We start from the raw sequence: 11,634 nt of genomic DNA, 5'->3' as shown, positions 1-11,634 counted from the left end.
TGGCAACCCACTCCAGTGTTCTTGCCTGGAGAATCCCAGGGACGGGGGAGCCTGGTGGGCTTCTGTCTATGGGGTCGCACAGAGTTGGACACGACTGAAGTGACTTAGCAGTAGCAGCATAGATGATTATTGAAGTAATTTCCGGATTATTTTCTGTTTTATATAACACTGTATTTTTTTTTTGGCTGCACCATGCAGCACATGGGATCTTAGTTCTCCAACCAGGGATCAAACCCTACAGTAGAAGCAAGGAGTCCGAAGCACTGGACTGCCAGGGAAGTCCCGATACAATACTGTGGTAAGCAACCTCATACGTAGATGGTTGTTCACTTGTTTAACGTCCTACCTGGGATAAATCACTGTAAATGAATGACTAGCCAAGAATTTTCCCATTATAATTTTGTTCCATTTTGGTAAACTGCCTCCCAAAGTAGACTATATGAATTTGTGCTTCCACCAGCATAAATTGTGCCCACTTCCATACAGCCTTGTTAACACTAGGTTCTGCCAATCTTTTTGATTTTTGCCAGTCTGACCTGTTGAAAAACGGTGTCTCAATTTTGTTTCTATCTGTGGTTACTAATGAAGTGGAATATATTTTCAAGTATTCATTTCCATTTGTGATTCTCCTTTTGTTAATTGCCTGTTTAGGCCATTGTTATTTGACGATTTTTCTATTCAGGTGTTTCCTATTGACTTTTTAAGAACTCTTTGTCATGAATATGACAGATATTTTCCTCCACTGCATTGGTTGTCTTTAACCTTGTCTGTGGTGTATTATTGCTGAATACAAATTTTTAATTTTATGAAGTCAAATCTTTTTTTTAAGTCAAATCTTGACTTGATTTTACTTGATGGATTAAAAAAAAAAAGTTTTAAACATGTTGAGAAATACTTCCATTTCCAGATTATAAAAATAGTCACTTGTTTATTTCTACCCAAAAAAGAAATAAATTTCATTGTTTACATACACCTCTTTGATCTAGGAGGTGAAATTTAGATTTAAGGAAGAGAGATGGAGCTCCAACTTAATTTTTCTCCAAATGGCTACCCAAACGTCCTGTTCTGTTTATTGACTTCCATCTTTTCTCCACCAATATGACATGTTACTTTTACTGTGCACTGCAATTCCTTATACATTTGGCTCTATTCCTATACTCTGTTCAGTTTAATGGGTCTGTCAATTCATTTTTCAAAATGGCACTGTTTTAGTTGGTGTCGTAGTAGTAGTGAAAGTCACTCAGTCATGTCTGACTCTTTCGACCCCATGGACTGTAGCCCGCAAGGTTCCTCTGTCCATGGGATTCTCCAGGCAAGAATACTGGAGTGGGTTGCCATTTCCTTCTCTAGTTGGTGTAGGTACATTTTAATATTTGGTAGAACAAGTCCCAACTCATCCTCAAACCTTTCTTGGCAATAGGGCAGTGGAGTGGGGTGGTTAAATTCACGGAGTTTGTGTTCATTCAGCCAGCCTGAGCTTTATAATTTACTCATTTATTTATTTATGGCTGAGCTGGGTCTTTGTTGCTGCACATGCTTTTCTCTAGTTGTGGCGAGCAGGGGCTACTCTCCAGTTGCAGTATGTGGGCTTCTCCTTGCAGTGGCTTCTTTTGTTGCAGAGCACAGGCTCTAGGGTGCTCGGGCTTCAGTGGTTTCAGCACGTGGGCTCAGTAATTGAGGCTCCCAGGCTCTAGCACACAGGCTCAGTAGTTGTGGCGCACCATCACGTGGGATCTTCTAGGGAACAGGGATTGAACCTGTGTCTCCTGCATTGGCAGGTGGATTCTTTACCACTGAGCCACCAGGGACAACCCAGCCAGAGCTTTAATCCCAGGTCAATCACCCACAAGCTGTGTAATCTCAGGCAATTTTTTTTTTCTCTCTGAAACTCTGCTTCTTCATCTGTCCAAAGTTAATTCTAACAGTATCTACTGTGTTTTTGTGAGGATAAGATGAAATGATGCATAGCAAGTCTGGCACATGGTAAATGGTCAGTAAATGTTCAGTCTTTTTGTTATGAAAAAGACGCATCTGTTTTTCCAGTTGAATTTTAGGATCACTTTAACAATAAAATCTTCCCGGGATCTTGATTGGGATGACATTTACTTGATATGCTAATTTTCAGATAACGAATGTCGACATGTTATAGCGTTTTCCAGTCCGAGGCAAGTTGTGCTCTTTATGGGTACGAGACTTTATGCTCCTTGGAAGAGTTTATAGTTTTCTTCATATAAGAGGTGCGATTTTATGTTAACTTTATTTCCAGGTGATATAAGTTTTGTTGTCATTTTGGTGAACGTGAATTCTTTAGTACATAAGAAAGTTATTCCCTTTTTAAATTGAGAGGTAATTGACATATAACATCTCTCACCATATGAGGGTCTAGTTAACATCTCTCACTATATGATTCATCTTTTTTCTTGTGATGAGAACTTTTAAGACCTATTCTCTTAGCAACTTCCAAATATACAATACAGTATTATTAACTATCGTCGCCATGCTGTGCCTTATATCCCCAGGACTTACTTTATTGGAACTTTGTACTTTTTGATCACTTTTACCCATTTTGTCTACCCTGCCTCTGGCAACCACTGGTCTGTTTTCTATATCTGGTCATTCATTTTTAAATGTTTATGTTGCACCCAAAGTAGCTATAATTGTTGATGTGGGGGATAATTTCTCCCTGCACAGTATCATTCCCTTCTCTCAGCTCTGGGAGCACCCCAGGTTTCCATCCCTTGGTTTTCTGTCACTTGAAATCCATCTCTCTGATGCAGAAACTGTGTCTAATTGGGCTGTTAGTCCCCAGGGCTCAGCACAGGGCTTGTATCAGTACAGACTTACCAATGCCACTTAAAGAAGGTGCCCCATGCTGTATTACTCTTTTCTGGAATAGAAGAGCCTCTCTTCTAGGACACAGGGCAGGGCAGCAAATAGTCCAGCAGTCCCTGACCTCATCTGGCTGACAGTCTAATTTGGGAGCAGACATTGAGGAAGTCATCATTTGGGTCAAGAGTGAATTACATTAAATATTTTTCCTCATTACATTTTGAAGGGAGTTTTGGGTGCTATAGGAGTGTAAAGGACTTAGTTGAGTACAGAGCAGCAGGAAAAGCCTTGCTGAAGAAATATTCCAGGAGCAGCCCAGGATGACTCTGCACCCAACATGTTCCCTCTCCAGGGCAGACTAGTGTTAGCACCCAGGCCTCCTTGAATAAATCCATTCAGCAAAGAGCATCTGCTCTGTGTCAGGTCCTATGCTGTTGGGTCTGGGGCCACAGGGTTGGGTAAGAGCCAGTATCTGAGCTCTAATCAGAGCTCTGTTGATTCTTGGGAGTTACAGGAGACAATTAGAACTCCTCAGCATGGGCATCTATCTCCTGTCTCTCCCTCCTGCCCCCTACTAGGTCCCAGCCCACCTCTTTGACCTCGTCTTCTCCTGCCCCACTGAACTGCTAGGCCCCCTGGCCAACTGAACACACTTGCACTTTCACACATGTGGAGGCTGCCATCCCCTGCGCCCATCATATTCACTGTCACTTCTACAAAGAATTCCCTTGAGCCTCTCCTTTTTTCTCTCGGCATTCAAGAACCAGAGTATCACCACCTCTGTGAAGTCTGCCCTCCCAGAGTTTGTTACTGAATCCTTTTCCAAAATTGATGGTCGTGTATAGTTATGTTTCCATGTGTATGATCCCATCAGACCAGGGGGCCCTCAGAGTCAGTGACCTTGACTCTTGTCTCTCTGGTGGGAACTAATATACAATGGATCACTTAGGAACTGCAATTAAAATGGGGTCAGAGAAAGGCAACTTCTATAAATAAAAGGGCAGAGTACAGAAAGAAGAGAAGGGGTGGGGTTAGTTAGCTTAGAGCAGTGGTTCTGAACCTAGGGCTCTGAGAGCAGAGGAGCAAGCTGGCAGAGTGTGAGCCATGTGCAAAGCTGGGCTGTGCTCAGTCGCTCAGTCATGTTGGACTCTGCGACCCCATGAACTGTAGCCCGCCAGGCTCCTCTGTCCATGGAATTTTCCAGGCAAGAATAATGGAGTGGGTTGCCATTTCCTTCTCCAGGGAAAGCTGGGTTACTTGGGTTTCAATCCTGGCTCTGGCATGTTAGCAGCTCCAGAGGTGGGACAAGTGTTTTATTTCTCTGAGCCTTCAGGGAAAGGTGAATACTGTGATTAGTATCACCATGTTGGCTTCAGAGGGTCTGGACACATGTTAAAATTCTATAAAGAATTTTGTTTAAATAGGTATAAGTTTTTCTGAAAGGATGGTTCCTTGATTTTTAAATTTCACAAAATGTACAAGCTAAGCAGGAGGAAGACATTTTCTGAGTTGTCTATTGCTATGTATTGCTGTGTATCAGATGACCTCAGAATTTAGGGAGTTAAGACAATGAACATTATCTGACCAAAACAATGTACATTATCTGACTGTTTCTGTGGGTCAGGAATCCAGGAGAAGCTTGTTTGGGTTATCCTGGCTGTGGATCTTTTATGAGATTGATCTCTCGAGATGTTAGTCAGGGCTGAAGTCATTTGAAAGCTTGTCTGGGGCTACCTGCGGTGTAGACGTCACCTCTCCGTATGGCTGCCTGAGTGTCCTCATGACACTGTGCCTGGCCTCCCCTAGAGCTTATGATCTGAGCGAACAAGGCAGAAGCTGCAGTGTCTTTTATGACCGAACCCCAGAAGCCACACACGGCCGTTTCCAAAGCACCTAGTTGGTTTCACAGTTCAGCCCTATTCAGAATAGGAGGGACTAAAACAGATGTGAATGTCAGGGCTGGGAATCACTGGGGGCCATTCTGGAGGCTGGCTACCACAGTGCCTTAGAAGGAATTTGGAATGAGGAGCTGTCGGTTTAAATCTTGACTCCACTGACAACTGTGTGATCTTGGGAAAGTTCCTTCACTTTACTGGCCCTGCCAGTTTTCTCACTCAGCTCACATGGTAATTGTGCTACTCAAGAGTTAAGGCCTGTGAAAGCCATTTATCCAAGCCCTGGACTTCACATTCGATTATTAGCAATCAATAAAGAGGAGGAGGAAGAAAAGCCATTTGGTGCAGTGTGTAAGTTAATGTTTTCAGTACAAAATAATAGCAAATGAAGAACTAACCAGCTCATCTACCAGTCTCAACAAATTAGCACCACTCTGACAATTTTGGTGTCAAAATGCACTTTAAAGTTTATTTTCCTTTTTCACAGAGGAAAGAATGGAGGAAATGGCTTAAATTAAGATGAAAAAGATTTATGGTAAATATGGGCACAACTCTCTGGCATTAAAGAGACTGAAAACTGGGATGGGTTCCTTCGTGGGGTCCTGAAATCTCCACCTGAAAATTTTAAAGAATTAGGCAGTATGCTGTTCTTATCTACAATTTTGGTATAAAATCACTCAGGTCATCCTTTGAAGCCATTTTAGGAGGGGATCCCAAAGATCTTTTAAAGCAAAGTAATGGTGGTTTAGCTGCTCAATTGTGTCAGACTCTTATGACCACGCGGACTGTAACCCACCAGGCTCCTCTGTCCACAGGATTTTCCAGGCAAGGATACTGGACTGGGTTGCCATTTCCTTCTTCAGGGGATCTTCCCGACTCAGGGATCGAACCCAGGTCTCTTGCATTGCAGGTGAATTCTTTACCAACTGAGCCATCAGGAAAGTCCCTAAAGTAAAATGGAAAGATGTATTATTGGGAGTTCCCTGTCAGTTCACTGGTTAGGACTCTGTGTTTCCACTGCAGGGGCCTGGGTCCAATCCCTGGTCAGGAAACCGAGATCCCAAATCCTATAAGTTGCACAGCTCGGCCAAAAAAAAAAAAAAAAAAAGTGTTCTTACATTGTTAAGCATGAAAAACTTTACTTTTTCATCATACTCAAATGAGTATGAGTACCACATACTCATTCTAGAAGATTTGGAAACTACAGACAACTGTAAGGAAGTGAAAAACATGAGATCTGCCACCTTAATCTAAATGCTCTGTTTTGTGGTTTAGATGAGAAATAGTTTTTTTCGGGAGTTCCCCTGGTGGTCTAGTGATTAAGACTCTGCCTTCCAATGCATGCCGCAGGTTCAATCCCTAGATGGGGAACTAAGATCCCAAATGCCTCAGAGCAACTGAGCCCAGGCACTCTGGAGCCCAAGTTTGGCAAATAGAGAGCCTGCCAGCAGCAATAAAGATCCCACATGCCGCAACTAAGACTCAACACAGCCAAATACATTTAAAAAAATTTTTTTTTCAAGTAAAAAAAATGTAATACTTTGTAAAACCCACTCTCCCCCCAGTTGAATGTAGTCTTACAAACCAGAAGTAACCAATATTAACAATTGGGATTTAAACACCTTTTTCAGCTTCATGGGAGACTGAAAAACAGGAATGGATTTAAATGATGGTGAAAGGCAGGTAAGCTGAATTGGTGTGGTGATGAAGTCCCCATCTCTAAGCATCTTTACAGCTTGCATAGATATGTTTGGGTGAATCCTGCCTGTTTACCAGTTCTGCTTGGGCAGATTCCAAATACTGTACAGGGCTCATAAATAGTACTTAGGGATTTTGTCCAATACAGTAATTATTGAGTAAGGTCATTAATTCCACAGATTAAGTGCCTACCACATGCCAAGACTGTGCCAGGTGTTGAAAGTGTGATGATGAACCCAAGAAGATGCTAACAAGAGCAGAGACACTAAACCAAAAATCATACAAAGAAATGAACTGGCTGGGGGGAAACCAGGAGGGGTGCACGTTTGTGAATCATCTGCTGTGTTGGAAGTTTAGCCAGTGTTATCTCCCTGGGACTTGAAGGAGATAATACGACCTCTCTGAACTTGATTTGAAAATGGGGATAGAATCACTAGGAGAGAACATGTGTCAGTGTGGCAAACTCTGTTCCAGGGCTTGGTTCACTGAAGTATAAAAATGAGGCACTTTTTACACTTCTGACTCAAACCTTCTTGATGGCCTTTAGTGAGTCTGCTGTGTTCCAGTGAGTCCGTTGTGATCTCTCTACAAAGATCCCACTTAATCCCAATTCTACCCATTTGAGTTTATGTACCCCATTATCCAAATGATGACTCGAGTCATTGAGAGGTTTCACAGCTTGACCAAGACCACACAGCTGTGGAGAATGACTACAAGAAGATTCAAACCCAGGCCTGCCAAAATCCAAAGTCAGTGGCAATGCATTATCTCTTAGTGAGGTTCCTAGGGTATATGTGTCCTCTTGAGAATGCTTAGGTTTGCTGGTGGTATGTTTGCTATTCGGATTCCTGAATGTGTGCTTCGCTCATAACTGTGCAGTTTGAAAACACTGACTCATCCCCAAACAGGGCAGGGCTGAATATCAGACCTGTTTATCTTATACTGCCCTGTGGCACCTGTGTTGACTTCAAAGAAACTTTGTAATAAAAGTACTGTGATAAAACAGAAAAACACCCCCCCCCCAAAAAAAATATATAGGCTTGTTTTTGGTGTTTCTGACAATAGAATATACTCATGAGTCTCATTAACTTTTAAAAAAATGACAGCTACTTAAGGTTTAATGACTAAAGCCAATTCTCTAACACACATCTTGCAGTCCTCTGAACATACTCCTTTCACATTTAACTATGATGTTGTCATTAGTTTCTGTTTGATTCTGCAAGGGCAGAGACCTTGAAACATTCACATCTGGATTCCCCTGTGGCTTGACTCAACTGAGCCAGGAAAAAAATTAGGTATCTCCACAGTCCCTGCATTAGCTTTCTAAAAAGCTACTAGGTTTAGTGGTTTAAAACAACATTCTGTCTTACACTTTCTATGGGTCACAAGTCTGGACTGTGTGGGTCAGCTGGTTCTCTGATCTGGCTAAAATCAGCCTGTTAGCAGGACTGGACTTCTCTCTGCAGGATGAGAGATGGGAGGTGGGGAAAACATGTTTCCAGGCTCATTCAGGTTATGAAATCTCAGTCCCCCACGACTGTTGAACTGAGGTCCCATTACTTGTGGACAGAGCTTTGTTCTCTGCTTCTAAAGGCTTCTGACATTCCCTGGCTCATGACCCCTTCAGCAACAGTGGGTTGACTTCCTCTCAAGCTTCCAATCTGATTCTTTTCTGCCATTTCTCTCCAAGGCATCTGTTTTGCCTACAAGGGTCCATGTGATTACACTGGGTTCACCAATATAATCCAGGATAATCTCCCTATTTTACGGTCCTTAATTCCATCCGCAATGTCCTGTTTACCATGGAATATAACATATTCACAGGTTCCAGGGACTGAGCATAGTTTTTCTTTTTTTCGGCAGGCAGGCAACAAGAGCATTATTCTGCCAACCACAGTGCCTATACTAAACATGTACATTTTAGAATAAATCTTCTCTAGTGGCTCCCTCGGAGAAGGCAATGGCACCCCACTCCAGTACTCTTGCCTGGAAAATCCCATGGACGGAGGAGCATGGTGGGCTGCAGTCCATGGGGTCGCTGAGGGTCAGGCACGACTGAGTGATTTCACTTTCACTTTCATGCATTGGAGAAGGAAATGGCAACCCACTCCAGTGTTCTTGCCTGGAGAATCCCAGGGACAGCAGAGCCTGGTGGGCTGCCATCTTTGGGGTTGCACAGAGTCGGACACGACTGAAGCGACTTAGCAGCAGCAGCAGCAGCAGCAGCAGCGACTCCCTGGAGATCAGGGGCGCAGGGGTGGTAGTGGGATGAAGCTACTCAAGAAAAGATTTTAAACACGCCAAATGACCTGTCAAAGGTTATACATTAAACCACTACCACCACCATCACCCTTTTGTGAAAACTTGGGTCAAACACTTTTTTTATCATGGAAGTGGGGTTCTTCTTTCCCCCCATTGGGGTGAAGTTAGAAGGGGACAGAAGATTAGAAAACACGCTTAGGAATTCCCTGGCAGTCTAGTGATTAGGACTCTGTGCTTCCACTTCAAGGTGCACAGGTTCCATAGTCAGGGAACTAAGATCCCACATGCCATGTGGTGCAGCCAAAACACCCCCAACAAAACCATGCCTTATTTTACCTTGCAGGATTTTGTTTGCTGCTGCTGCTGCTAAGTCGCTTCAGTCGTGTCCGACTCTGTGCGACCCCATAGACGGAAGCCCACCAGGCTCCCCCGTCCCTGGGATTCTCCAGGCAAGAACACTGGAGTGGGTTGCCATTTCCTTCTCCAATGCATGAAAGTGAAAAGTGAAAGTGAAGTCTCTCAGTTGTGTCCGACTGGACCTGAAAGCCTCCTGTGTGATGAGAATTTGAAGGAGGAGCACTGAACTCCATGGTGTTCCACGTGGGCAGCACCCTGTTTATCTTCCCTCATCACTGGCTCTCCCATGTGCTAACACCAGGGAGTGGAAGGTGTGCTTCCTCACTGCGGGAATCCTTTCAAATGTGACCAGTGACACCTCCTCTCTAATTTTAAAGAATTGGTCATTATCCAGTTTAGGACTGATTTTAGTGACGTTTCTGGACAGTTGACTGATTCAATAAATAGGCACAGAGAACCTATGTGTTGGGTACTCTGAACCTCATTTCATTTCATGCTTCTGCAACCAAAGCTTGGAGAGGGTAAGTATGTTGCTCATTGTCTCTTAGCCTGTACCAGTTATTAAACACTCTGTGCCAGGAGCCAAATTATACGTACCTAAGATGGCTGGATGGCATCACTGACTCGATGGACTTGAGTCTGGGTGAACTCCGGGAGTTGGTGATGGACAGGGAGGCCTGGCGTGCTGTGATTCATGGGGTCGCAGAGTCGGACACGACTGAGCGACTGAACTGAACTGAACTGAATGTCAGGGTTCCCCCTGCACGCCCTCTTCCAACCTGCCAGGTGTTTTGCGCTGATTCTCATCTCAAAAATACTGTGATAGCCACGGAAAGGTTCAGCCAGGATTCGGCTCAAGGTTCTTTTGACTCCATGTTCTGTGTTCCCTCTGGGATAGTGCTTCTAAAAAGGTCTCAGGTGCATTCTGGTAAGTATGGCCCCAAAGTCCAAGTTCTTTACACTACCAGTAATCTTATCATCAAGTTCACCAGGTGGTAAGAATGCTGTAGGCTGCGGGTGCAGCTTCTGCAAACGTAGAGCGGCATGAAAGCACAGGAGGAAATGGGGAACTGTTTAAGTCCATCAATCGTGCAATAACCGTTTTACTGGTATAAGTCTTCTGTCTCATTATTATGCGGCGGTGAGTCATTTAGGGGAGGACCAAAAGGGAAAGTCCTGTGTCTAGTCACCTACAAGAAGTGTCAGTGAGAACAGCTTAGGCGGAGAGGGGGAAAAGTGGGCGCTGGGAGTCGAGCTACCAGTTCTCTATTCCCACCCTTAGCCGCGCGTCGGCCCGAAGACGAGACGCGCCGAAGGGGTTAAACGTAGCTCGGAGTAGGAGGGCAGCGGGCCACCGCCCCTTCCCAGCATCACCTCCCACAATGCCTCGGGCCCCCAACCAGTTCCCGCACCTCGCGAGACTCGCCCAGCCCCTTCCCCGAACGACTGCCCGTCCCCCATTCCCTACCGAGCTCTGCGCGGGGAGGAGGAAAGGAGGGGAGGGCGGAAAAGACGGGACGCGGGGCACGTCGGGAAGTGTGGTCCAAGAGTTTCCTGCAGCCATATTCTTCCGGAGCGGGGGAGGCCAGAGAGGCAGCCGGGACTACGACTCCCAGCCGCCCTTTCGGTTTGTTTTTGTTCAAAAAAAAAAAAAAAAAAAACCCCACACTCCCCCTCCTCACTCTTCACACACACTCACACACACCCACGGCAGACACGCATACACCCGGGCGCCGAGGGGAAAGCCGATTCTCGCCTTCCCGCCCCGCCGCCAGTCGGGTCTTGTCCTCTTAGCAGAGCGGGAAAGCGGAGGCCGGAGCCGTGACCTCTGACCCCGTGGTTATGCGGAGCCGCCGCATTCCTTAGCGATCGCGGGGCTACTGCCTTCGTCGCCGCCGCCGCCGCCGCGGGCGACTGACGCAGCGCGGGCGCGTGGAGCAGCCACCCCTCCCCCACCGCCGCCCTCGCGCCGGGTCTCGCGCCAGCCGGTACTCGCGCGCCCGCCCCCTCTCCCCGGCCGCACCCGAGTCCTCGCGCGTCGCCGCCGCCACGCGCCCCCCGCCGCTGCCGCCGCCCCAGCCCCGCGCCGCCGCCCGCCCCGCCCGGAGGTCCCGCGTGGAGCTGCCGCCGCCGCCGGGGAGGAAGAGGATGAAGGACAAACAGAAGAGGAAGAAGGAGCGCACGTGGGCCGAGGCCGCGCGCCTGGTGAGGCTAGCCGCCGAGGGGGGCTCGGTGGGGGTTGTGAGGGGTGGGCTCGCCGAGCACCCCCCACAGGGAGGGGGAGGGGCGAAGCCCTGCCCACTGCAGGAGGGGGCGGGCCACCTTCCTCCCGGAACGGGACAACCCCGTAAGGCATTTGGTGGGGAGAGGTCCCCCGCCGGGTCGGATGTGGCGCCTTTTTCTGCACGCCCCCCCCCACCCCCCCCAAATTCCTGCGGAGGGGCGAGCCGGCGGGCCGGCTCCTCCTCCTCTGGGCGGCGGGGCCCCAGCCTCCCCTCCCCCACTATTTGGCAGCGTCTAGGGGGTCTGGGGAAGCTTCGTTTGTGCACTCGGGGGAGTTAGGTTTCCGGGAAGGGTCGGAAGCTCCTCCCTC

The 11,634-nt window shown here is 46.8% G+C and overlaps 1 protein-coding gene and 1 long non-coding RNA gene across 2 annotated transcripts in view; one reads left to right on the top strand and one right to left on the bottom strand.

Moving 5' to 3' along the window:
* Positions 1-5,165: 5,165 nt before the first annotated feature.
* LOC147360417 (uncharacterized) lies at positions 5,166-10,980 on the bottom strand. The gene is made up of 3 exons (XR_015139143.1): positions 10,510-10,980; positions 9,639-10,231; positions 5,166-5,670 (listed from the first exon to the last, which is right to left on the bottom strand). It is a non-coding gene; the product is annotated as an uncharacterized LOC147360417 (long non-coding RNA).
* ASXL1 (ASXL transcriptional regulator 1) overlaps positions 10,738-11,634 on the top strand; it is a 64,388-nt gene continuing 63,491 nt past the window's right edge. The window contains exon 1 of the mRNA XM_086332433.1: positions 10,738-11,246. Within this exon, the coding sequence (XP_086188559.1) occupies positions 11,190-11,246 (57 nt within the window). The 5' untranslated portion in view covers positions 10,738-11,189. The remainder of the gene's footprint in view (positions 11,247-11,634) is intronic.

Source organism: Bos grunniens, chromosome 13 (genome assembly GCF_055505025.1).
Source record: "Bos grunniens cultivar Pamir isolate PY7600 chromosome 13, Bosgru_T2T1.0, whole genome shotgun sequence".
NCBI lineage: Eukaryota > Metazoa > Chordata > Mammalia > Artiodactyla > Bovidae > Bos > Bos grunniens.
The sequence above is the reverse complement of the archived record's forward strand: the minus strand, read 5'-3'. Positions and strand labels throughout refer to the sequence as shown.